The sequence below is a fragment of the Apodemus sylvaticus genome, chromosome 16, assembly GCF_947179515.1.
Source record: "Apodemus sylvaticus chromosome 16, mApoSyl1.1, whole genome shotgun sequence".
Classification (NCBI taxonomy): Eukaryota; Metazoa; Chordata; class Mammalia; order Rodentia; family Muridae; genus Apodemus; species Apodemus sylvaticus.
The window spans coordinates 65,580,383-65,606,096 of NC_067487.1; the positions used below are offsets into that span (position 1 = coordinate 65,580,383).

At 47.1% G+C, this 25,714-nt stretch overlaps 1 protein-coding gene across 1 annotated transcript; it reads left to right on the forward strand.

The window, feature by feature from the left end:
- Positions 1–639: 639 nt before the first annotated feature.
- Positions 640–17,870, forward strand: F2r (coagulation factor II thrombin receptor). Its single transcript, XM_052159832.1, has 2 exons — positions 640–1,192; positions 14,708–17,870. The coding sequence occupies exons 1-2, from the start codon at positions 1,105–1,107 to the stop codon at positions 15,904–15,906; spliced, it is 1,287 nt and encodes a 428-aa protein (XP_052015792.1). The 5' UTR covers positions 640–1,104; the 3' UTR covers positions 15,907–17,870.
- Positions 17,871–25,714: the final 7,844 nt, after the last annotated feature.

The following is a 25,714-nucleotide window of genomic DNA, read 5'->3' on the forward strand; positions in this document are numbered from 1 at the left end:
CCTTGTTTTGAGTTCCTGTCCTGACTTCTTTATCAATGAGCACTTACATGGAAGTACAAACCAAATAAACTCTTCCCTTTCCAACTTGCCTTTGGTCCTGGCGTTTCATGGCAGCAATAGAAACCCTAAGAAAAATCACATCACTTCAGAGCGCCAAGTTGCGAGCTGGCTCGTTCAGAAACTGGGTAGAGGGCCAGGATTCATTTTCGGGATGTCTTTCCTCACTATTTGCTTAGACTCTAAGCAAAATAAGCTGGGGGCTGCTCTTCGCTAGACCTCAGCCATGACACCCCCCCCCCTTTTGATATCTAACGCCGAAATGTAGCCAAGCACAAATTGTAAGGTTCCTGAACAAGGGAAGGACCCTTTAAAAGTCCCCAGAGCTGTCCCTCCTCCTCCCACCCAGCATCCTTCTGGCGGGAAAGAGGCGGAGCTCGGTAGGCAGGAGTTTAGAGAACCTGCGCCTGGATACCTTGTCCAGTTCCACTCGTGTGGATGATCAAAGGCTCGACGTGATCTGTCTAAGCTAGCAAAATAAAAGAATTTCGAGAACTGTCAAGCACTCTGTCCACACATCTGGGGACACCTTCGTCACTACAGCGTCAATCTTTAAATGCATCTCTTATAAATTACAAAAACAGAAGTCAGTAGCCAACTTTTAGCTAAACTCCAAACTTGGCGAGCGCGGCCAGACGCCGGGAAGGAGGAAAGACATGGAGCACCACCTCGGGACTGTCCCGGTCTAGCTCCAGGTCCCAGGAGAGTCACTGAAGAGGCCGCAGGCGATCTCCGAGGACCCCGAGGGGCTGAGTCACTCCCAGGCTCGCCGCCCAACCACATGGGGTGAGACCAGGGGAGATTGGGGAGGAGCGAGCATCTGGTACGGAATCCCGCTCCCGTTCCGGAGCGAGGGGCGGCGGGCACGAGCGGAGGCTGCGGACACGCGCACTGCCCGCGGGGCCCCGCCCCACGCCCCTGAACCGCCTCCCAGACACTCACCCCGGGACCGCGCAGTCGCCTCTAGTCACCCGCAGGGTCCGAACGAGCTGCTCGCAAGAAAGTAGGTGACGGCGGGCGCCGGGCCGCGCGGGCAGCCTTGGGACAATGGGGCCCCGGCGCTTGCTGCTCGTCGCCCTCGGCCTGAGCCTGTGCGGTCCCTTGCTGTCTTCCCGTGTCCCCGTGAGCCAGCCAGGTAAGAGCTACGGTGGGTGCACACGGGGGAGACTATCAGAAGTTAGGTTGCTCCAGCTCCGCGAGGGGATGCTCCCGGCTGCAACCTTGCCTCAGTTTCCCCCAGGAGCCAAATAGTCATCTGGGCCGAGATCTAGAAGTAACCCCTAGTCACATCCATGTGGGGTGTGCCATGTCCTCTTCACTCCCCGCACGGCCGATCTCTTTTGGACTGGATTTTGGAGGGTGCAGTCCGCGGGCCACCCGGTGTTGGATCCGGAGGAGGGGGCCCAAGGCTCGGCGGAGCGGTCTCCCCAGTCGCTTTTATTGTCATTGTGTGGCCTGTTTTGCAAGACTACCTTCAGAAAGAAAGAAAGTCTTGTGATTCTGTGCTTTCGGTGTGCAGGGGAAGCACTCTCCTGAAGTTTTGTGCATTGATGGAACTCTCTTTTTTCTTGTTTGGTTTACAAGGAGGGAAAAGCGATGCGAAAGAAAAATCCACAATCACACAATAAAAACTGGACAGCCTCCAGCTCGGCCTAGTACCCAGGAGGTGATGAAGGCTTCTGGTTGCAGGGAGTGGAGTGGGTCTTTGTTATCGGAAACCTGTTTCTCTGGATGGAGAAAAGGGACCCATCTTCAGAATCAGGCTCCCCTAGAAACCATCTAGTCTTCGGTTTTCTCAATGGAATTTCTCATCTGCCCCGGGGTTGCCTGCCACCAGTACATTCATTACTTATAGTGTATTTTTAAGTATCTGCCTGCTTGACCAAATAAATTCATTTGGTCAACTTATTTCGGCAAACATTTTCTTCTTTCTCCAATGTAGAGTAGTTACTTGTAAAGTTCCTAATTGTTTTTGAATGTCTTAGTAAAGTTTGTTAGAAATCTTTAGCCGTGACTTTCACACTGAAGAAAATCTACTGGGTTTTGTTCGGCTTCCTTTTTTTTTTTTTTGTTATCGCTGAAAAGAATGTGTTCTCCGGTGCTCCCACACATCAGGATTAAGAGGTAACAAAGAGTAGGGTGTTTCCTGTTCTCCGTCTTTCCTCAGTGTGAGCTTGAGTGATGCTCTTTGGAAAACTCAGAACCCCACAGAGGGCCCCCAAGTTGAACAGCAACTAACCAGCCTGCCTGCCTTTGGGTAGCTGACCTTAATCATTAGCAGGGGTGGGGGTAAGGGAGGTGGAACTGAGTGGGGAGGTGGGGGCATCCAAACTGTATGTGGAAACGTGAGTTCACATAACTAGGCTACTTTCTCATTTTTATTTGGGGACAAGCCTTTTAAAATATAGACTGTGAGATCTGGCCAGCACAGAGCATAGGTGTGATAAGGAGACATTTATCCCGTTTTGCTGATTCTAACATTTAGGCCAAGAGATTGAGTGACCTGCACTGGGAGGAGGGGGTATAGGAGGGGTCCCCCTACATTGGGTGCAGGCAATAAGTGAACTCGAAAACTCAACCAAAAATAAATCGGCTTCTCCTTGCCGCTGCATAAAAAGAGAATGGCTGTTGGTAACCGGCCGAGAGCCCTGGGATTTCAGAGGCTGCTGTTCTTATCTCGAGGATAAGAGGCCAGAAGTGAGAGGTCTGCCTGCCTTTTACATATTCCTCACTTCACCCTCAAGAGCGATGCCCTCTCTGGCTACCCCCCCTCCCATCCCCCCACCCCCCCCCACCCTCCGTCACTCCAGACCAGCTGACTTTCCTCAACTCCCGAATGTCCTTTTAACCATAAACCCCATAAACCGCTGCTCCGTAGGAAGCCCCCACCCTAGCTGCTCCTACCTGGGTCTGTCGTGGGAACTTACTCTTTTTAGAGCCCAAAACTTGCTTCTTTTCCAAAAATCTCCTTCCCATTCACCTTCCTCCCTCCCCGTGCCTCTTGCATCCCTGTTGCCCCATCGAACTGGGGCTTAGCTGGGTTCTAAGCAAAAGGACCCTGAAATAATGGGGCTCACCAGAAACCTACTCTCTTCATTTGGGGCTCTATACCATTTTCCCTAGTAACTCCTATCTGTCTGTCTGTCTGTCTGTCTCTCTCTCTCTCTCTCTGTCTCTCTCTCATCTCCCTCTTTCAAACAGTCATCCACTTTGAAGTCTGATGCAATTACCACTTCCTCCAAGTTGCCACCCCACAATGAATCCTGTGAGCAGTCAGCCCCCCCCACCGCCGTTTCTTTTTTTTTTTTAGTTAATTAATTTATTTTTTATGTATATGAGTACACTAGCTGTACTGATGGTTGTGAACTATCATGTGGTTGCTGGGGATTTGAATTCAGGACCTCTGCTGATTTTGGTAGACCCTGTTCACCATCCCCACTCATTCATTCTGGCTTAAAGATTTATTTATTATATCTAAGTACACTGTAGCTGTCTTCAGACACATCAGAAGAAGGCATCAGATCTCATTATGGATAGTTGTGAGCCACCATGTGGTCTGGGATTTGAACTCATGACCTTCGGAAGAGCAGTCAGTGCTCTTAACCCCTGAGCCGTCTCTCCAGCCCCCGGTCGCTCTTGCATCTGTCCTAACAGCAACCAGTTTGCTCTTTGGATCTGTGGATTTACCTGTTCTCCAAATGTCATCATCCACATGTGGCCCCGTGTTTCTGGGGACAAGTCCATTCACTCGGGGCACCGTCATTGTCAGGAACTGTGACTGTGTGGTGTTTACCATGTTGCTGGTGTCAGGCTGTTTGCTCTCTGCACCTGGACCTCTCTGTTTCCTGGTTTGTGGAGTCTTTTATTCAGCTTTTTACAACCTCTTGCCAGAATTAACAGAGTGAATGGCATTCTCTATAAGCCAGGTGTTTTTCCAGGATCCCCCCCTCCACGTCCTCCCTTGTAGTTCTCTTCCAAACCCACTAGAGCTACCAAGGTTATGGCTGGGGGAGGGGGTGTGTGCAAGCCTGTCAAGAAGTTGCAGTGATATTGTGATATTGCGAGCCTGCGCCCCACCCCACCCCCACAGTACTGGGATAACAGTCATACCTGGGTGCTGGGATGGGAACTTAGTCCTTCCCTCGTGCTTTCTTTGTAGCAAGCGTTCTTACTGAGCCATCCCTCCAGTCCTGTTTGTTTTTTGAAACAAGATTTGCTGTGCAGCACAGGCTAGTGTTAAACTCAAATCCTTCTGCCTCAGCCTCTCAAGTTCTAGAGTTACAAGAATGCACTACAGTGCCCTCCCTGGGTTTTGAAGTGAAGGGTTTTATCCCTGCATCCTTATATCCTGCAAATCCCCTATAACCTTGTGTGTATTATAGTCTTTCAAGAGTAACTTTGCTGTCTTAAACTAATCTATGAGTTGCACATGACAACAAGTAATTCTGCACAGCTGTAGGAAAAGACATTATAGAATGTATAGAGATTGGATTTTAGAGTACTACAGAAATATGGCTTCTGTTTTGTTTCAGTCTGCCTGTCCCTTTTTCTGGCCAGTCAGCAGATAAGTAAGAAACACATGTTACTTTGTGGCACGGTTGGAACATGCATAATAGCATCCATGACACCCATGTGACTCCAGCCTCAAGCGTCTAGACACCTCAGGCCTCTGTGGGCAACCGCAGGCGTGTGCACACACCATCCTTGAGACACACATACACATACACATGCACACATGCGCACAACAATACATATAATTACAAATAAAGTAAAAGTAGTTTAAAATCTCGTGGCAGCCCTCCAATTAGATTTCATAGCCATTGTTCAGTCTCTGCTGGAATTTAAAGCTAGCATAGCTGGGACAGTGAGTCGACCCTAAAGAGCAAACTCAAGGCCTTGCCGGAAGAGCTATACTTTCTCAACATGTCCTTTACGAATCTCTATCTTGTTTAGGACCCATCGTTTCAGTTCAGGGTCACTGACTGCAGAAAAACTGGGGTAGAGGACAGCTGAAGTCTGGGAGGGATTGTGGACCCTGGGACACACTGATTGTGAGTTGGTCTTTTATCTCTGGCTGTTGATTAGAGGGTAGACAGTAGCTTCCCTGGGACAGGAATCTTGGGACTGGTGGTTCAGGGCAGAGAACAGACATGAGAATGGTCAGGGAATCACAGTGGCTCTCAGGGAGGCCCTTGAGCATCCTAACCCCACATCTGTCTCCTGCCTCCTGGAAAGAGTCCTCTAGACTTGTGTGCCTGTCCCTGTCCCTTGGGGACACTACAGTAACTTCCTGTAGCTGGCCTGCCTGCTCATCCTGGCCTGCCTGCGAGCCCCAGGGTGTGCCAGAGAGGCAGCCTCCAGGACATTCTGCCTTGAACTCTGCCTTTCTGGTTTGTTCTCCTGCTATTCTTAAGTAGGCCTCGTCCAGAACATCACATTAAAGATTGCATTGGAGGGTCCAGGGAGAATGGTGTTGGGTAGGTTCACTATTCATCTCTGAGGGTGTTTGTCTTCTTCCTATGCTATCTAGAAGGGCTGAGTTGTTGACAGAGGTTGATATATAGCCAAAGCTAGTAAACCCCAGAATTCCCAAGCAACAGGAAGGTTTGACCCCAAAATAAGCATAAAAACAAAAATGAAAATAGAGGGCAGGTGGTTCATTGTGGTAAAGGGGAATTAAGCCTTCGTGCCTATCTAGGTTCAAGTCCTGGCTCTTCCACATACCAGCTGTGTGATCTTAAGTTAGTTACTTAGTGTCTCTGTGCCTCTAAATTGTCATTTATAAAATAAAGTTATAAGGTAAAAGCAAGGGGCGTGTCTGGTGTTTAGTGGATGTTCAACACATGTGAAGGTTTCCTGGATTTTTTTTCCCACATACTAATTTCTACATATTCCCCCAAAACCTTTAAAATGTTAATACTTTTTAGCCATGGTGACAAACACCTTTAATCCCAGTACTCTGGAGGCAGAGGCAGACAGATCTCTCTGAGTTTAACGACAGCCTGGTCTATATAGCAAGTTTGAAGCTAGCCAAGGCTATATAGTAAGAGGTCTCTAAATAAATAAATAAGATTTTCATACTAGATGGTTTCTCTAAACATAAAGCCATGTTCCTGAGAACATTCAAGAAGTTCCCCTCCTTCTGCACTAAGACAAAACCACAAGCAAACAAAACCCAAAAACAACAATGCTTACATTTGGGGCTAGAAAGATGGCTCGGCTGTTAAAAGCATGTACTGCTCTTGCAGGGATCCAAGTTTGATTCTCAATGCGCATGTCAGGTGGTTCACAGCTAGTTCTAGAAGGGCACCTGCTCAAACACACACAGCGAACATACACGCATGCACATATGCATACATACACAGAACATACGTGTGCACAGAGAATATACATGCATGCACGTATGCACACAAAAAGACATACACATAATTAAAAATAAATGTCTAGTCACAAGTAGGTAGCATAAATTACTTGTTCTGCTTTGCACATATTTGCCCAGAATCCATCATCTGGCTTCTTGTAGCAAGACCCTCACTGTCCTCTGAAAGAATTAAAACAAATCCCAGACATCATCTCATTCAGTTCTCTTTTTTTTGTTTGTTTGTTTTTTGTTTTTTGTTTTTTTGGATTTTTTTTTTCCAGACAGGGTTTCTCTCTATAGACCTGGTTGTCCTGGAACTCATTCTGTAGACCAGGCTAGCCTCAAACTCAGAAATCCACTTGCCTCTGCCTCCTGAGTGCTGGGATTACAGGCATGTGCCACCACCGCCCGGCTGTGTCATTCAATTCTCAAAATCAGGACATGAGCGTGATCTGGCTGGGGCGAATCCATTAGCCTGACTATCACCAGGGTTGCCCTGGCAGATCTGGATGGCAGCCCTTCCTCCCTCTCCCTGCTCTACACCCCAATGCTGATTTCCTGCAGGACTTACTCGAAGAAAGAGGACTGGTATTTGTGTATCAGTGCTCCCTGCTGAGCCTCCAATCATGTTCTCAAGATCTGTCCTTAAATACACTATTTTATTAAGTGAAAATATAACTTGTAAGCCAAAACATGTCACATGCCTTTAATTCTAGCACTTGAGAGGCAGAGGCAGGTGGATCTCTTGAGTTTGAGGTCTACAGTGAGTTCTAGGACAGCCAAAGCTACACAGAGGATCCCTGCCTCAAAATAACTAACACCATATATATATATATATATATATATATATATATATATATATATATATATATATATATATATATATGAATTAAATACATACATACATATATATATATGAATTAAATACATGACCTTAAATATACATACAGTTCTAGAGGTAAGAACTCTTTTTCCTCATACATGCAATATCATCAGAAGAAAGTAGTGGACAGTTTCATAATGTCATTCACTGTGCATAGTGTCCCAGTTTCCTGATTGTCTCATAAATGCCCGTTAACATGTGCAAACCAGGATGAAAGGACTTCGCTGCTGCCCTTGATCTCTGTGCTGTCATTTTGTTCATTTCTGGAGACATTTTGGGGGTGGGGGGGCAATATGCTGGCTCTTGCCTTGGGAAAGTGGTGTTTGTTTGAGTTGGAGGGACTGGAACATTCTAGAAAGGCTGCAGTGTTTCCCTTGTCTGCCTGGTTTCTGCCATGCTTCTCCAGGGTTCTCCTCCCATTATTCCATGTGGCCTGTGAAATGCAGGCTACGGCTGACCAGCTCACTGTGGGCATGTGGTCCTGAGACTTCAGGTTGGCTACTTCCCCAGAAGGGTAAGCGCTGGAGCAGAACACTGAGTCACAGGCGAGGCCCTGACATGGTGTGAATCCCAGGCACAGTGAAAGGGTATCTTGGTCCCCCTCTGCTTCCAGCCGGATGTCAGCAAAATTTGAGTCAAAAGAACCATCACCTGACACTAATTTCAGGTTTCCAGGTTAGTCTATGTTTAAGCTAGTTAGCAATATACTCTATTTAATATCAAAACTGAAGCCAGGCATGCTGGTCAATGCCTGTGATCTTAGCACTCAAGAGTGAAGACAGGACAATTGGGAGTTCAAGGCCAACCTCTGCTACATAGTGAGTTCAGGGCCTGCCTGCAATGCAAAGGTCATTGCCTCAAAGCCTCTTGGAGGCTTTAGCGAGACCTTCCTCAAGAAAAACTTAGCAAGAAATGTAGGAGTCTACTTTGGACCTGCACTGTGTCCTCTGTAAGACAGACTTTAACTTTGCCTTGCTGTAGCCATTGCTCAACAAGCAAGGTGACTCTGAAGAGCTCTTGGATAGCTGACAAATACTTTCCCCTCCACCTCTGAGTCATGCTTGTATTGTAGGGAAATCATGAGCAGACTCAAATTCCAGCATGAGGGTCTTGAGTGTGTTGGAAGTATCTCGACACCTTGTCTGGACTCAGTGTTTCAGTGACATTAATATAAAATAAGAATACTTTTTTCTAGCATTCTTTATTTTCATAAAAGCTAGCATATCAAATCTAAAGAGGGAAGAAAGGGCACCGCCTTAGGCGGTGATATTTAGTTGAGGGATTATACATTCTTCTCCATTCCAGACTGCAAATACCGTGTTTTCCCTGAGGTATAATGTTTCTAGGGTAAATACTGGACTGCTGACAAAGGACGTGCGGAGAAGGGCGCATGGGCAAAGTCCAGGGAGTGTTGCTTTCAGACCATGTGACAACGTTCCATCCGATCAACTAGATAAGTGACTTCAAGTCACGTCCCTGTTCCAAGTATCATGGAGGTTCCTGAGTGTGTGTGTGTGTGTGTGTGTGTGTGTGTGTGTGTGTGTGTGTCTCAGGGGCATGTTGGTAAGCATGGCAGCACCAGAGACCCTCCCTCTGGCCATGCTCACTGGTAGGACCGCTGGATCATGGGGATAATTCTGGGTTTCGTTTTCTGAAGTTCTGGGCCATCTTCCATAATGGCTGTGCTTCCGGCTGCAGCTGGTGTCCGGGGTCCTGGCTTCTCACTCTTGCCAGCACTTGTTAATCTTTCACTCATCGTGGTGGTCACCCTAATGAAGTAAAGTGATCGCTCGTGGTGGTTTTAAACGGCAATTCCTGACGATTAGTAATGCTAAGCATTGTATTACCTACCTACCATTCAGGCACCTTTTTGTATTATCTGGTATTTGTATTATCTAAACATCTAGTTAGTTTCTGTCCACCACCCTCCTTTTTTTTTTATAGCAGCCTTATTTATTTATTTATTTATTTATATTTTTATTTTCTATATTCTTTGTTTACATTCCAAATGATTTCCCCTTTCCCGGTCCCCCCTCCTCATATGTCTCATAAACCTTCTTCTCTCCATCCCTTCTCCAATCACCTCCCTCCTTTTTCTCTGTCCTTATATTCCCTTCCCATGCTAGATCAATCCTTTCCAGGATCAGGACCCCCCCCCCTTTTTTTTTTAAAAACGTGTTTTCTCCATAGTGAGTACTGAGTTCCTTAGATGTTTCCATGGGAAGCCCTTATGAGGTAGGCTGTGTGCTCTGTAGTATTGTCTCCCATCTGGAAGGCGTCTCTCACTGATGGCCCCTTGGCTGTGCAGAGCTTTTGTACTGATTCCATTCCATCTGTCTGCTTTGGTCACCTGTGCCTTTGGGTCAGATCCACGGAGCTTTCTCTTCAGGGTCTCCTTTTTATGACTGCATAGTTTCCGGTCCTATGTGTATGGGTGTTTTGCTTGCATGTATCTCTGTGTACCACGTGTGTACAGTGCCTGTGGAGGTCAGAAGAGGATGCTGGGTCTCCTGGAACTGGAGCTAAAGATGATTGTGAGCGCCCCCACCCCACTCCCACCCCCATCCCCACCCCATACAGGTGCTAAGACTTGAACTCCGGTCCTCCGGAAGAGCAGCCTCTTAATGGCTGAGGTATCACTCCATCCCCAGAGCTTATTTTTGTCTAGAAGATTCAGGCAGGGTTAATAAAACTCCTAGTTCTCTTAGTTTATTGCCTCCCTCTCTTATTGGTAATTTTGAAACAAGGCCTTGCCTTGTAGCCAGGGTGACTTACATGGTAGCCCAGGGTGGCCTCTGTTTCTCAGTTCTCCTGGTTCAGTCTCCCAAGTGCCGACATTACATGTACGTGCTACTGTGCCCAGCTGCCCCGTTAAATTTTTTGTTATTATTTATTATTGGAATAGGGGTTTAAACCTGGGCCTTCTACATGCTAGGCAAATGTTCTGTCACTGCACTAGAATCCCAGCCCCTTAATTCTTGTTATAGAATCATTTGAGGTTGTATTCTGGACATTGGGCTATGAAGACTGTGGATTCTGGCACATTCCTTCACAGAGTATTGATTACTGGCGCTTTGCACTAGCAGTTAATGTGTCTGCCATCTTAAGCAGAAGCTCAGGTATCACCTCAGGGTGTTGTTGTTGTTGTTTTGGTTTTTTGAGACTGGCTTTCTCTATGCAGCCCTGACTGAACTGAAAATAGCCCTGTTGACCATGCTGGCCTTGAACTCAGAGACCTGTTCTCCTCTGCCTTGTGAATGCTGAGATACAAGGAATGTACTACTCTGTTTTAAAGACAGGGTCCACTCCAGGCAGGCTTTGGACTCTCCGTCCTTCTGCTGTCAGCCTTCAGAGCACTGGGATCTCAGTGAGCACCAAGCTTTTGTTTATCTTCAGCGGGAGAATTATGTAATGTAAATGACTCAAGTGTTGCCCAAAGCCTCGAGCAGTGGCCAGGTGTGGTGGCATATATACCTTTAGTCCCAGCCCTTGGAAGGTAGAGGCTGGTGGATTTCTATGACTTTAGGGCCAGTCTAGTCTGCACAGCAAGTCCCAACCTGTCTCAAGCAAGCAAGCAAGCAAGCAAGCAAGCAAGAAAGAAAGAAAGAAAGAAAGAAAGAAAGAAAGAAAGAAAGAAAGAAAGGAAGGAAGGAAGGAAGAAAGAAAGAAAGAAAGAAAGAAAGAAAGAAAGAAAGAAAGAAAGAAAGAAAGAAAGAAAGAAAGAAACCCTAGAGCAGATTTTGCGCAAGAAAGAAAGAAAGAAAGAAAGAAAGAAAGAAAGAAAGAAAGAAACCCTAGAGCAGATTTTGCGCAGGAATTTGGGACTCCTTTCCTGAGACTTTTTTCCTCCTTCCTGAAATTCTTTCCCAGTGACTGTGGAACTTGTGACCAACCAGCTCTGTACTGTGACCTCTTCGTTTGTACTAATTTGCAGTACAGGTTTAGGGAATGCAGTAAACTGTGGAGACTGAGAGCAGTCAGAGTGCCAGAGAAAGCATGTGTAGGCTGCTTCTTGTTGTTGTTGTTGTTGCTGTTGATGATGATGATGTTGTTGAGAGGTGGTTACAGTTTGAGTTGGAGCTCAGAAAAGCAGGCAGGTTCATTGATGCTGGTGATGCTTCACGCTGAAACTCTAAACACCTGCATCGCTTCAGAGCAGAAGTTCTGTGAATGTGGGTACCACTGCTCGGTGGAGCTCTGAGTGGTGGAAGCTCTTACCGCCTGTGCCACTGCACAGCAGGAACTCTGTAAATGGCTGCATCAGGGAGGGCTTCTAGGAAGGGTAGGTACACCATCACAGTGAGGGATAATTATTCCGCCCATCTCCTTAGCATGTCTTGCAGCTTGCCTGGGAAGTGGTGCCCTGGCCTGCTGGGTGACAGGCCCAGATGGATTAACTCTTCTTTGGGAGACAATAGCAGGTGATCTCATTTTCGAAGCAGAGCTGCAGTGTCCTCTCCACTCAGGGCCAGAAAACAGTGGCTTTCCTTTAGTGGGCTTTAAGAAAGCCCTGACACCTTTTTATAGGGTGTTTTAAATCTTGGTGTTAGGGCAGGGGGCATTACTAGTGTTAGGAAGGAAAAGGTAGGATTCAAAATAGATTATAAGAGAGGGGTCCATTATAAGTAGCCTCCAAGGGGACTGATTCCTCTCTAACTACCTGATATCCTCCATCAAGATTTAAGATCACTTAGGAGGTGGCCTGGAATTCGGATTTACAAGGTGTTAGGATCTCCATTCACAATGACTTTGAGATGTTGGAAGGTGATGAGGGAACCCAGAGAGATCCTGTTAGACCTCGGCAGGCAGGGCCATCAAGTCCAGATCAGCTGTAAAGAAGAGATGAAATCAAGACAGCTCTTGAGTACACAAGGTCCAGAGACTAATAGATCACACCAAGATTATAATCGATAAAACCCATTTCCACCGTGAAAACTCAGAGGCTAATAATCCCAAAGCTCTTCACCAGAAGCGCAGCTGGTGATTCCTTGGTTTAGAGTTTTGGTCACACCTTTGTGTACAGCTTCTAGGCTTCTGTGTAAAGAGAGAAAGATAGCAAGAGTCCAGAAGGGCAGGGGCCCTAAACACTTCCGGCATTCATGGCCTGCAAGAAGGACAAAACTTGTCCATAGAACCTAGAACGTTTCCAGCTCTGGCTGAGGACAAACGATGTGGTGCCTTGTCCCTGAAACTGCCTGTCAGTTTCCTGCCCCCTGGCCCCATCTATTCTTACTCCAGGGCAACAGAGTGTTCCCTACAGTCCGTGCAGCACCTCCTCCCTAAGTGCTGTGAGCCCTGAGGGAATCAAGGTTCTTTCCCCTCCCACCATACTGTCTGTCCTCGGGCAGATTCTCCAGTAGACACCAGCCAAGTGTCTTCTCGGTTTCATTCAATTCTGACACCATCTACCGGAACATAGAATCAGAATCGGAGCTCTGAGTATCAGGGCTTAGCCATCAGACTGTCTGTCTCAAACATAAGATACCCAACCAAGCCTCTAGAACTCAAACTGGCTATGTAGTAGGGTTTCCCTGACTTCTACTCAGCTTCTATAATCCGCTAAAGCAGTTAGCTCAAGGAACCCAGAGAAAAACATCACCCATGCTTCCCGTTTATCAGAAATAATATTTCGGAAGATGCTAATGAATGGTCACGTGGGAAAGATACACAGGGCTTGAGATACAAAGGGGAGCTGGCGCTCCCCCGCCCTCCTGCCAGTCATGCCTCAGGCTTTCATGTGACCAGCCCTGATTTTGAAGCTATCTAGAGGCCTCGAACCACCACCAGTCAGCTCATCGGCATACAAAAGGTACTCTTATCCTGGAGATTCCAAGAATCTTATCTGTATGCCAGGAAGCTGACAGAGAACAGGCACAGTGTTCCAGGATATCACAGACACTGGCTTTGGATCTCTCTCAAACTAAAGATCATTGGGAAAGGGGGGAAGTCTATCATCCTATCCTCTAAAACCTACCCTTCCCTACCTGTGCCTTCTACTGTCCTGTGACCCTGAGTACCTTCAGCCATTAATGAGGAAACGCAGCAGAGCCTAAAGTTTTATTCTAAGAGGATTGCCTCTGTGGGATGCTTCATAGCTGGGCAGAAGCAGAACTCAACATTGCGGTACAGATTTCAGAGCCTCTCTGAAAGTGTGCATTTTCAAGAAGGTTCCACAAAAAAGAACAAAACCCAAATCTGAAAACCCACAGCACCTGTCCAGTCTCCAAGGCAACATCTCTGAGAGAGAGGCACATCCAGCCTTTGCCACAGCGTCAGGGACTTCATATCCTCTGTAGTTCCAGTTTGCACTCCTCAGTATCCCAGCACCCGACATATGTAGGATTTCAGCAAAGCCCTTTGCTCCTGAAAGCCTGCTGTCTGACTGGTGCCTTTAACTTTTCTCTGACTAACATTTCAAGTGGATAATTTTGACGGAAGGAGGTGTATATAAGTGAGCCTGTATTTACACATCTGATTGATACTCCAGAGAGCCTAGCTCGCTAGGCATGCACCTTGAGACATATAGCATTCTAGAATAAGATCACAGCCTGGTGTAAGTGACCAAGCACGTCTCTCTGCTAGACTGACTTGCTGGGCAAGGAGGCAAGATGCTGACTGAAGGGATTGGTGCCTTCTGGCTGCCTGAAGAGGTAATTTGAGGGTCTCTGCACCTAGATTGGCAAGGCATCTCTGACATCCTACTTTGTAAGCAAACTGAAGATACAGGAAAGCTACTTGGGTCATCAATTTGGGAAGCCTTGGATACTGCTCTGAACGGCCCCTTATTCCGTGGCCTGTAGAATTTCCTCTCTGCTTTCTATGTGGATTCTTCCCTTGCGACAGGTGGGTTTCTCAGGCTGGCTCAAACTTGCTGGGGAAGGAAAGAGAAGCCATGGAAGGTGAAGGGGGGCTGTACATACAGATAGTGTGGGTTACAACCGGAGACAAAGCATGCTTTGAGGGCTGGCGAGGTGGCTCAGTGCAAACAGACACTGTCAGGAAGCCTGACAACCAGAGTTCAACCCCCTGGGTCCACGTGGTGGATGAAGACCAAAGACCTGCTTCCCCTCCACCCTGTGGTATGCCTGCTTTCTCCTACCACACAAAATAAAGTGTAAAGAAAAGCATCATTGGATCTTTCATGGTGAGGTTTGCAAGGTAGATCTCTCGAGTGACCTTTTGTTCCCCTTTGTCCTGCAGAGTAATAGGAATATTGAATACAAGCAAAATGGTGTGCAATATTCCAAGCTAGAAGCGTAGTCACTAACAAAGTCCTTAGTCCATCTGCGCAGGATCCGAACCTAGCCATGTGCTGCTGGGGAAAAATACAGAAAACGGGCAAAGTGCACCCTCTTGTTTGTCCGCTGGCTGTGTAGTCAGTCACGTTCTCAATTTTCTTTTTTCAGAACCAGAGAGGACGGATGTGACGATGAACCCCCGCTCATTCTTTCTCAGGAATCCCAGTGAAAATACATTTGAACTGTTCCCCCTGGGAGACGAGGAGGAGAAAAATGAGAGCGTACTGCCCGAGGGCAGAGCAGTCTACTTCAATAAAAGCCGCCCTCCTCCCACGCTGCCTCCTCCCTTCATCTCGGAGGACGCGTCGGCATATCTGACCAGCCCCTGGCTGACGCTCTTCATGCCCTCCGTGTACACGTTTGTGTTCGTAGTCAGCCTTCCTCTGAACATCCTGGCCATCGCAGTGTTTGTCTTGAGGATGAAGGTCAAGAAGCCGGCGGTGGTATACATGCTGCACCTGGCCATGGCCGACGTGCTCTTCGTGTCCGTGCTCCCCTTCAAGATCAGCTACTACTTCTCCGGCACTGATTGGCAGTTCGGGTCTGGAATGTGTCGCTTCGCCACCGCAGCGTTCTATTGTAACATGTACGCCTCCATCATGCTGATGACCGTCATCAGCATTGACCGGTTCCTGGCGGTGGTGTACCCGATCCAGTCCCTGTCCTGGCGCACTCTGGGCCGAGCCAACTTCACTTGCATGGTCATTTGGGTGATGGCCGTCATGGGCGTGGTGCCCCTTCTGCTCAAGGAGCAGACCACCCGGGTTCCAGGACTCAACATCACCACCTGCCACGACGTCCTCAACGAGACCCTGCTGCAGGGGTTCTACTCGTACTATTTCTCGGCTTTCTCCGCAATCTTCTTTCTCGTGCCGTTGATCATCTCCACAGTCTGCTACACGTCCATCATCCGGTGCCTTAGCTCCTCCGCGGTCGCCAACCGGAGCAAGAAGTCACGGGCTTTGTTCCTGTCCGCTGCCGTGTTCTGCATCTTCATCATCTGCTTTGGGCCCACCAACGTCCTCCTGATCGTGCACTATCTGTTCCTCTCCGACAGTCCTGGCACAGAGGCCGCCTACTTTGCTTACCTCCTCTGCGTCTGTGTCAGCAGCGTGAGCTGCTGCATCGACCCCTTGATTTATTACTACGCCTCCTCCGAGTGCCAGAGGCACCTCTATAGCATCTTATGCTGCAAAGAAATCTCTGACCCTAACAGTTGCAACAGCACGGGCCAGCTGATGCCGAGTAAAATGGACACCTGCTCTAGTCACCTGAATAACAGCATATACAAAAAGCTATTAGCTTAGGGAAAGGGTTTCTGGAAGGTTCCATAAAAAAAGGTTGGAAAGCAAATAGCCGGGGAATCCCCTTAGTCCCTGGCAAGAACTGTGTTTACTTCAACACCTAAAAGAACAACCAATGTCTGATTTGCATGCATAATTTTTACAAGTGCTATCAAGTGTATAGATTGGATAATTACCAGCATGGTGATGGGAACAGAGATAAAGGTTTCCAGTGTTGCTAGTGCTACAATAGTAACTGGGTGTCACTTCTTCTATATCTAGGTGACTTTAATCTATAGGTGGTATGCACACACATTTGCCATGCAGGAGGGAATCTGCGCTTTGACACTTCCTTGTTTATTCCCTGGCCGTTACTATGGAAACAATCTCATTCTCTGGCTTAATAAACAGAGTCTGGGTTGGTGGTGTTAGCCCTGGGCAGCTGAAGGTCCTCATTGATAGGGAAGGAGCCCATTGTTTAGACTTAGCACAGCTTTCGCCTATATATATGTTTTTCAAATTATTTGATAGTTATGTTTAGTGTTGGAAGGATGAGACCTGTGTAAGGGAAGGTCTTGAACATACCATAGTTTAAGAATTATCAAAGCTGTTGGAAAGCCCGTTTTGATATGGGTAGCATTTTTTTTTTCAATTTACTTACTTAATACATGGACCAAGTCTGAGCATAGGACTCACCAAGACTCTAATAAACCTTTCAGAGCAGCCAGGCCTGATAACTAGACACAGCCGTCTGCATGGAGCACCCTGAGCTGAATCAGTACATCGTACCCCTTCGGCTCTGCCTCCCACAGAGCAGAGGTGGGGACCACCAGGTCCACTCCATCCTCCTGGGCATTAGCTGTGGACTGACTGTATCAGAAATCGGCCAGGTAGGGTATGCCATCTTGGGAGGCAATAACGATGAAAGACGCCTGCACATCTGACAAGCAGAGAACGGTGTGTTTACATCCAGTAGCTGTCCTGCAAGGCTGGCCCTTGTACAGACAGACACACCCACATGTCCTGGTCACACTGTTGGATAGTGGGCCACAGACTGACTGACTACAGGAGAATAACTGAGTCCTGCCCTTACTCAGGCAACACAGAGAGCTAGCTGGCATGTGTCGGCTGGGATGTCCGCACTGAAGATACATCATTGCACATAGAAGTTGTCATCAGCTGGCTGTCACATAAGCAAGGCCTCAAAGCTAAACCGCTTTGGATATCTGAGTTTCTGCTTCCAGTAGCTATAGATTAGGATAAAAACACAATACAAGATGTATATTTTTAGTACATAAGCCCTTCAGTCTATAAACTCAAACATTATTTATTTGCAAATGTTTTATCCAAGATTTCTCACGTCAGCCAGGCTTTGTGGCACATGCCTTTAATCCCAGTACTTGGACAGCAGAGGCAGGCAGATCTTAAACAATTTTTTTAAGAAGCAAGCAAACAAAAAGTTTTACTTAAGTCCAGTTTTAAGAAATATATAGGCCAATTTGGTTAAGAATAAAAATAATGAAAAGAAATTTCATTGATTGAAATTGATTGGAATGTAGGACAATTATCCTGTATTTTTCTTAAGAGTTATTGAAATTATTTTTAAAGCATTTTTAATGCCCTCGTGACAAACAAGCATATACAATCTTCATGCCTTTGACAAAGTAATTTGAAAATTAATTTAAAACACATACTTTTCCTGATTAAAAAAATATGTTGGCATTTTAAGCAAATGAGAATAGAAAGGGTGTTTATTTAAGAGAACAAAGTATTTCCAAATATTGTAGAATAGCTTCCATGAAATACCTGTAGTTGTACGGTTAACTTAGTTTCTATGTTGATTTATCTAAATCGCTGACTCCCTGACCTGTGTTCTGTATGTGACTTACTGTAACTGTTACCACTGCGCTTATGAACTTTTATGTCGTTGTTTTGTGTTCACCCTCTTTTTTTAAAAAATATATTAATAAACTAAAACCATGCTCGGTCTCTGTAATAGGTTATTGCTGTGGGCCCCGGTGGGACTATACGCCACTCTTCGGCGAACGGGTGCTTTACCTTCCTGTATGGAGTAAAAGGGTCAGAAGGGGTTGAGGAAGGTCCCCAGAGGTCACAGGTTAGGGATAACGCTCTCCAGCCAGAGGCAGGGCAAGGATAGAGAGGCACTAATCCCTGCTACAAGACCCTCCCACCCTTTGTCGGTACTTCCCACTTGCTGATCCAGCAGGTATGTGGTATGTGTATGTGTGTCTGTCTCTGTGTGTGTGTCTGTGTGTGTTGTAAAGTCTGTGTTTCAAGGATGTAGGGCACCTTCATCTTTACCTGACCCCTTCCCTTACCCCCGATTCCCTCCCTCACCTTCTGACCACTCCTCAGACACCCTCCCCTTACTGTCCTCTCCCCCTAAATTCCACATATGAAAAGACAGCTCCTGGGCTCAGCCACAGCCAAATGCCCAGAGCGCCAGGACAACATCCCTCAGATCAGCTTCCTGGAGAAGGGATGTACAACAGTACCTGGAGAAGCAAGTACAGCGTGGGTTTTGCAAAGGCATTCATTGGATGACTATCTTCCCATCTCTTAATCCCTGTTTTGGAAATTTGATGGTTACAACATTGAAAACAAGCCAGTTCCCTGATTTACAAACTTTGTGAATTACATCTACAGTTCTGTTTTAGTAAGAGACAAACATGTCTGAGGTGGCCACTGAGCATTTGTGGGGCCTGTCTACCCTGCATTTGGGGTGAGGCAGGGGGATTGTGCATTCCCAGCAAGCCTGGTTGAGGGTGGCAGAAAACAGGGACAGGGATGCCACCTCTGGGAATGAGTGATCATCCTGTGCCGTGTAGCACTCCCTGGGGGGGGGGGGGGGGGAGAAGAGGTAAAGCCAAAATGGTACTCAACCCCTGAGAATTGAAAAATCAATAAAAAGTTTTCAGTAAAGTGTTTCTAGATTCAGGGTCAGAAATTACTTCATCTAAATAAGCATTCTGTTAGCACAGAGAGTTGTCACCGTGAATTTCCTACCATGCATACAGCACATGAACCAGGGACTCATCTCAGCTGTGACCCCAGGCATGAGGACCCTGCCTCTAGTCCGAGAGCAATCTTAAACTCTGTATTATAACTTTTCAAAGTACAGTTGAGCTCAAATAACACACTCGCGAATTTTATCAACAAAAAATATTGTGCTTTCTGCCACCAAGTGAAAAACAACATTTTCTGAGGAAACGGAACGTTCATTTGGCTGTTCTATGTGCAGCTGGAAATTGTGTTTCATTTGAGGACCTTGGGGAAGCAGGATCTCCTTGAGGAAGCGCTGAGTTCAGAAGCCAGTGGAAAGCATTAAACATGCTCTGTGAGCCAGCGGTTCCATCCGAAGGCCCAGGTCTCCCACACCCAGTTTAGCTTCACAAAGGGGCGTATGAAAATTAAGAGACACATTATACAAATGTATGAAACCCTCAAACAATAACTAACAGATATGAGCTAGTCTACTTGTCTATCTTCCTAATGGCATGGCCAGACCCTTTTTTTTTGGGTGGGGGGGGGGGGTGCGTTTCCAGACAAGGTTTCTCTATATAGCCCTGGCTGGCTGTCCTGGAACTCACTCTGTAGACCAGGCTAGCCTCTAACTCAGAAATCCTCCTGCCTCTGCCTCCCAAGTGCTGGGATTAAAGGCATGTGCCACTACCGCCCTGCTAAACAGTAACTTAAATGAGGGGAGAGGGACTGTCTCCAGCAGTGGTCACTGGTGCTTTGTATTGAACCCTTCAAAGTTATTAGACCAACTGTGCATGGGGGATGTTGGCCTCAGGAGAAGACCGCTGGAGCTTCCTACAGGAGAAACAGTGACGTGAGCTGTCATCTGAGACAGGAGAGGAGCTCCAGTGCAGGCTATCCTCAGAGACACCTGTGATCTCAAAACTAACTGGAAACACTAGGTCTCTTTGACCTTCTCTGAGCGTACAGCTGAGTTTCCAGAGGCCATTTGTCGTGTGACTGTACAGCTCACTGACCTTCAAGGTAGACAGCCAATGTCACCACTGAGCCAACCTTTAAAGAGATTGTAAAAAGATGCAAGCATGGGCCAGGGGCTGGAGAAAGGTCTCGAGGTTATGAGCACTTACTGCTCTTAGAGGACCAGGGCTCATTCCCAGTGCTCACATGTGGCTCACAACTACCTGTAATTTTTGTTGGGGGGGGGGTGTCCAATCCCCTCTTCTGACGTAAGAGGGCATCAGGTGTGCACATAATACACACATCTGCATGCAGGTAAAACACGTTGCATGTGTACTGTATACTGTAGTGCTCTGACCCAAAGAAGTTCAAGAAAATTGTTTTCTTTTTTTAAGATGTATTTATTTTATATGAGTATATTGTTGCTACCTTCAGACACACCAGAAGAGGGCATCAGATCCCATTACAGATGGTTGTAAGCCACCATGCGATTGCTGGGAATTGAACTCAGGATCTCTGGAAGAGCAGTCAGTGCTCTTAACCACTGAGACATCTCTCCAGCCCAAGAGAATTGTTCTTAAATATAATTTCCCAACTTCAAGGAGACAGAAAAACCTGGCAATGGCAGCTCCCACGCGTAATAATAGAGAGTGTTGGTATTCTGTCTAAGCTCCACCCCACATTTACCTGGCAACCGCCAGGTATGCCCCGCCCCAGAGGCCTGTCCCACTATAAAAGGGGCTACTTGCCCCTCCTCTCCCTCTTTCATCGAGCTCTCTCTCATCACTCACCTCTCTGCCCCTTGGACTCTCCTTCCCCCCCTCCCCACATGGTCCTGGCCAGCCTCCACTTCTCTATACTCTCTTTCTGCCTTTCTCTACTTCCACTATACCATTAACTCCCATCCTCTGGCCTGAATAAACTCTATTCTATACCATGTCTGTGTGCGTGTGGTCCCTCAGGGGGAAGAGGTGCCTGGGCAACCCCTTCCCCACACTGCCGTGCCACACTCTCTAAACCACTCCCATTCTCTCTTTTTAAGCAGCCTTCACCTAGGGCTGAGGCAGGAGGGTCACCAAGAGTTTCAAGACTTAGTGAAAAGTTCTAGCCTGCTTTGATTGACAGTGTAAGATCCTATCTCAAACGAGAGGTGGGGGAGGAGAGGAAAGGACGAGGAGGGGAAGAGAGGAAGGAAAGTAGAGGAGGAGGACAGGAAGGAGGAAGGGAGAAAAAGGGAGGAGGGGGCAGACATCGAAGAAAGAAAGAAGCAAAGAAAGAAGAAAAGAGAAAGGGGGAAGGCAGAGAAGGGATGAGGATCAGGGTTTCAGGAAAGGAGATGAAATGGGAAGAAGAAAGAAGGTGAAGGAGAGAATGGGAGACTAGAAAAGAACAGGAGGGCGGGGAGGAAGGACAGGCGGAAGCAGGACTGGGGTGGACAGCCCGGGGCTTGTATTTTGATGCTAATTCCACACCCTTGGGAGGGGCTACAGATAAGGAGTTGCCTTGTGAAGTAACTTCAAATAAAGGCTAGAGCCATGATTGGGCAGGAGGAAGGAGGAGGAGCTGAGAATTTGGGGGAGGAGAAAAGGATGAGGGGGGGCACTAATGGAGAGGGTGGGTTGTTGGCCTGGAGAAACCGCAAGTTATATGGGACAACATAGATGGGAATAAAGTAGTGTAGTGGGAGAGCTGCCCAGTCTAGGTGTGTAGCTTGTAGTGTTAGTGATTGAGTTTTGTTTTGTTTTTTTCTTTTTTTGGTTTTTTCGAGACAGGGTTTCTCTGTGTAGCCCTGGCTGTCCTGGAGCTCACTCTGTAGACCAGGCTGGCCTCAAACCCAGAAATCCGCCTGCCTCTGACTCCCAGAGTGCTGGGATTACAGGCGTGCGCCACCACCAGCCTGCGAGTTGAGATTTCTTTTACCGGGTAATTGAGAGTTGCAACAATATAGCAACTGAAGACAATTACATATAAAGCAACAGGAGCAAACAGTTTATCCCACTGCTACTGCCCACCCCACCCCCCAGCAGGGGGATCCACACCCTGAAGCGACAGAAACTACAGAATAAGTAGTCTCGAGTCCCTGAGTGCCGTGTGGCCCACAGGTCAGGAGGTTGTGTATAAAGCCTGCTTTTCAGCCATTGGCTGCCTACAAAGAAGAGCTGGACTTCATCTCTAGCTGCCAGGGCAAGGGGCAATTAAACCAGCAGCAGTTCCCATAGCAACATACTGACAAAGCAGTGTGGCACTGCACACCTCTAACCCCAGCACTTGGACAGTTGAGGCAGAATTACAGGTTCAAGGATAGCCTGGGTTACACAGCAAGACTTGATCTCAAAACAGCTATGAAAACCAAGGAGTGAGAGCCAGTGTTTGCACCGTGTTGTCCTGGGACAGACTAAGCGCTGTGTGCTGCTTGTCTAGAAACACACGGGAAACAAGAGCTCAGATTCAGTGGCACTTTGGATTTCTGATGAGACAGTACTTGTGGAGCACTTTCCACCCAGGTGGCGGCTGCCTGTTTGTTCCTTAAGGAAATGACTCACCGCCAGTATGGAGAACAGCCTCAAAAGCTGCGTCTCCAGTAGCCTGAAGCCTGGGTTTGGGATCAGGGGCAGGCCAGGCTATCCTAATGACTTCAGCACAGACCATAGTAGCAGAGCGTTTCCAAGGTTCTACTGGGCAACCCACTCAGGGAGCTGAGAGCACCGCTGAGAGGGAAACAGGAAGACAGTCTACACTGCCGCACTGTGCTGTGGTGCGCAGTGCATTGTGGTCCACATTGCAGTACAGCGCGGCACAATCGTTTAGCTAGCCTTCGCAGTATTCTTGAGTGGCTGAGAAGATGATCACCTCCCCTAGAATGAAACAAGTACATGCCTTTCATTGAGTTTTAGATGTTTGTATAGTGCTGTGGAAGTAATTAAACCCGGAAGCTCCCACATGATCAGCAGGCTGTTGTCCACCCAGTTACATCTCCAGACAGGACAACATATAATAAAACTTAGTTAAGTAATATGGGATCAAGGGCTGCAGACTTTGAAAAAGTTTTAGCAGTTCGGCCTTATTTAAGGAAGTTTTGGAAACTTTATGTCAGTGCTGAACCACTAGAGAACTTGTAAACAAATCAATCGTCCCCACCCACACCCAAGCACCATTGAGTCAGAAATTTTGGGAACTGGGCCGGAGCATCAGTCAGAACTGTTCGCAGCCTCCTCCGATTCTAATGGGGAAGCCAGAGTTAATAGCGATATTTAAAACAAAATGTTTGGGAGCCGCAGAGTATTTGCCTAGTGTGTGATGGCCTCACTTCCCAACACTACGAAAAGGCAAAGAAAGTTCTGGTCGGCATTGCTATCTAGGAATCTTAAGAAGCTGCACACTGCGCCGGTCGGTGGTGGCACACACCTGTAATCCCAGCACTCTGAGAGGCAGAGACAGGCGAATTTTTGAGTTCGAGGCCAGTCTGGTCTACAGAGTGAGTTCCAGGACAGCCAGGGCTATACAGAGAAACCCTGTCTCAAAAAAACCAAATCCAATAAATAAATAAATAAATAAATAAATAAATAAATAAATAAATAAATAAATAAGCTGCAGCAGGCTCCAAGCTGTAGGCCTGGGGTTGGTCTTAGGTACACTACACGTCTCAAAGTTGCTGCTCTCCGATCCATGCACTGGGTAGCAAGACCTTATAAGCCAGCATTGCAAACAGCTTGTTTGGAGGTCCATGGTATGGAATTCTTTGGTCCTTAAGATAATTTTCAGAGCAATTGTTTTATTACAATAAAAATGAAGTGCTTTTGTTGCTATTGTCTTAAGACAAGGTCTCGCTGTGTATTTCAGACTGGATTCATACATACATGTATACATACATACATACATACATTTATTGGTTTTTCAAAACAGGGTTTCTCTGGCTGTTCTGGAATTCTCTTTATAGGCCAGGTTGGCCTCAATCTCACAGAGCTCTGCCTGCTTCTGCCTCCCAAGTGCTGAGATTATAGGTATGCGCCACCACTGCCTGGCTAGGATTCATACTTTGATCTCTCAGACCCGCCTCCCAGGCCCAGGGATTGCAGGCAGACACCACCACACCCACTACACTAGGGCAGTTTGTAAAGCAGCAGGAACATGTGATATTAGCTCAGCTTAATTCAGGTTTGTTTGAGAGGTTACCTCTCTTCCTGAGCTTTCCTCCCTTGTTGAGACTCAGTCTGTTGCTATGTATTGTAATGCTAAGTGCAGCCCCGCCCCTAGGCCTGGTTACCACAAAGATGAGGGAGTCTGTAGGTAGACACAATTGATGCTATGTGACCGCGCCCCCAACTTATTTCTGATTGGTGAGTAAAAATGCTGACAGCCAATAGCTGGGCAGGAGAGGCATAGAAGGTGGGGGAGGGGTAGACTGGAGAAGGTGTTAGGGTTCCCAGGGTTCCCAGGCTTGAGGTCGGAGAAGAATCCTGAGGGGGAGAAGACGCAGATAGACAAGAAAGCCACCCAGGGTTAGGTGAGTCAAGAGGTAACGGCCGGGTGGGTTGGCTAATTGGAGTTCCGAACAGCCCAGACGAAACATGGCAAATTATAGAATGGGGTTATTGGCTGGCAAATAGACATAATTCCATAGAGGATAGATAGCTGCCCGGCTCTTGAGCTGATTAAGGCATACTGTAAATATAAAGATTGTGTGTGTCTTTTATCCGGGAATTAAATGACTAAAGGCAGGGGAAACAGCAACAACAACAACAACAACAACAGCAACAAAAACAGTTTGGGATTAAATATTTTCTATAACACTCTCTTCTTAGGTTCTTTTTTAGGGAGAAAAATAGTTTAAAGGGCTCTACTCTCCACAGAACTGTGGGATCTTAAGAGTGTTGGCTGTGCTTTTTAGAGAGAGTGCCCTGCAGATAGCCCAAGTGCCTAGAGGCCAGAAGACAGACAGACGGAAGTGCTTCTCACAGTCTGGCTGAAAGTCGGTGACCTCCAAAACACCCGTGCTAGTTAATAAGAGGAATGTCAGTCCTGCCCAGGCTGAGATGTGAGCCACAGACCCTGAGGCCAGTGACTCACCGAGGACCATCAGTAAAGATCAGTGACTCCCACGGTGCCTGGGAACAATAAAGGTCTGAGAGAGTCACTCTGGAGATGAGCACATTAAAAAATCACGGGGACAGATCCTCTATTTGTGAGTGACTGAGGGGGTGTGTGGGGACAACTAAATGATGAAAGCAGAAATTGTAATTTGTTAACCAGCACAGGAAAAAAAAACCCACAATTCAGCAATGATCAATAGCTGTCTAAGGCTGGGTGAGATGTCTCAGTGTAATGGGTCTCTGGCGGGCAAGCCTGGGGACATGACTTTGATCTCAGGAACCCACCAGGTAGAAGGGGAAACTGATTTCACAAAGCTGTCTTCTGAACTACACAATTAAAGCGTGTGTGTGTGTGTGTGTGTGTGTGTGTGTGTGTGCGCGCGCGCATGTGCGCGCGCGTGCGTGCAAAATAGGTACACAAGACAATCCTGGCTTCTATCCAGTTAGCATTAACTTTTTCTACAAAGGCTACAAAGAAACCATAATAAACGCCTTCCTAGCCAGCCAGTGGTGGCGCATGCCTGTAATCCCAGCACTCTGGGAGGCAGAGGCAGGCGGATTTCTGAGTTTGAGGCCAGCCTGGTCTACAGAGTGAGTTCCAGGACAGCCAGGGCTATACAGAGAAACTCTGTCTCAAAAAAAAAAACAAACAAAAAACAAACAAAAAAAACAAACAAAAAAAACAAATCCAACACACACACACACACACACACACACACACACAAACAAACAAACAAAAAAAACCTTCCTAGGAATGAAGGACACGGGCTGAATAGTATAAA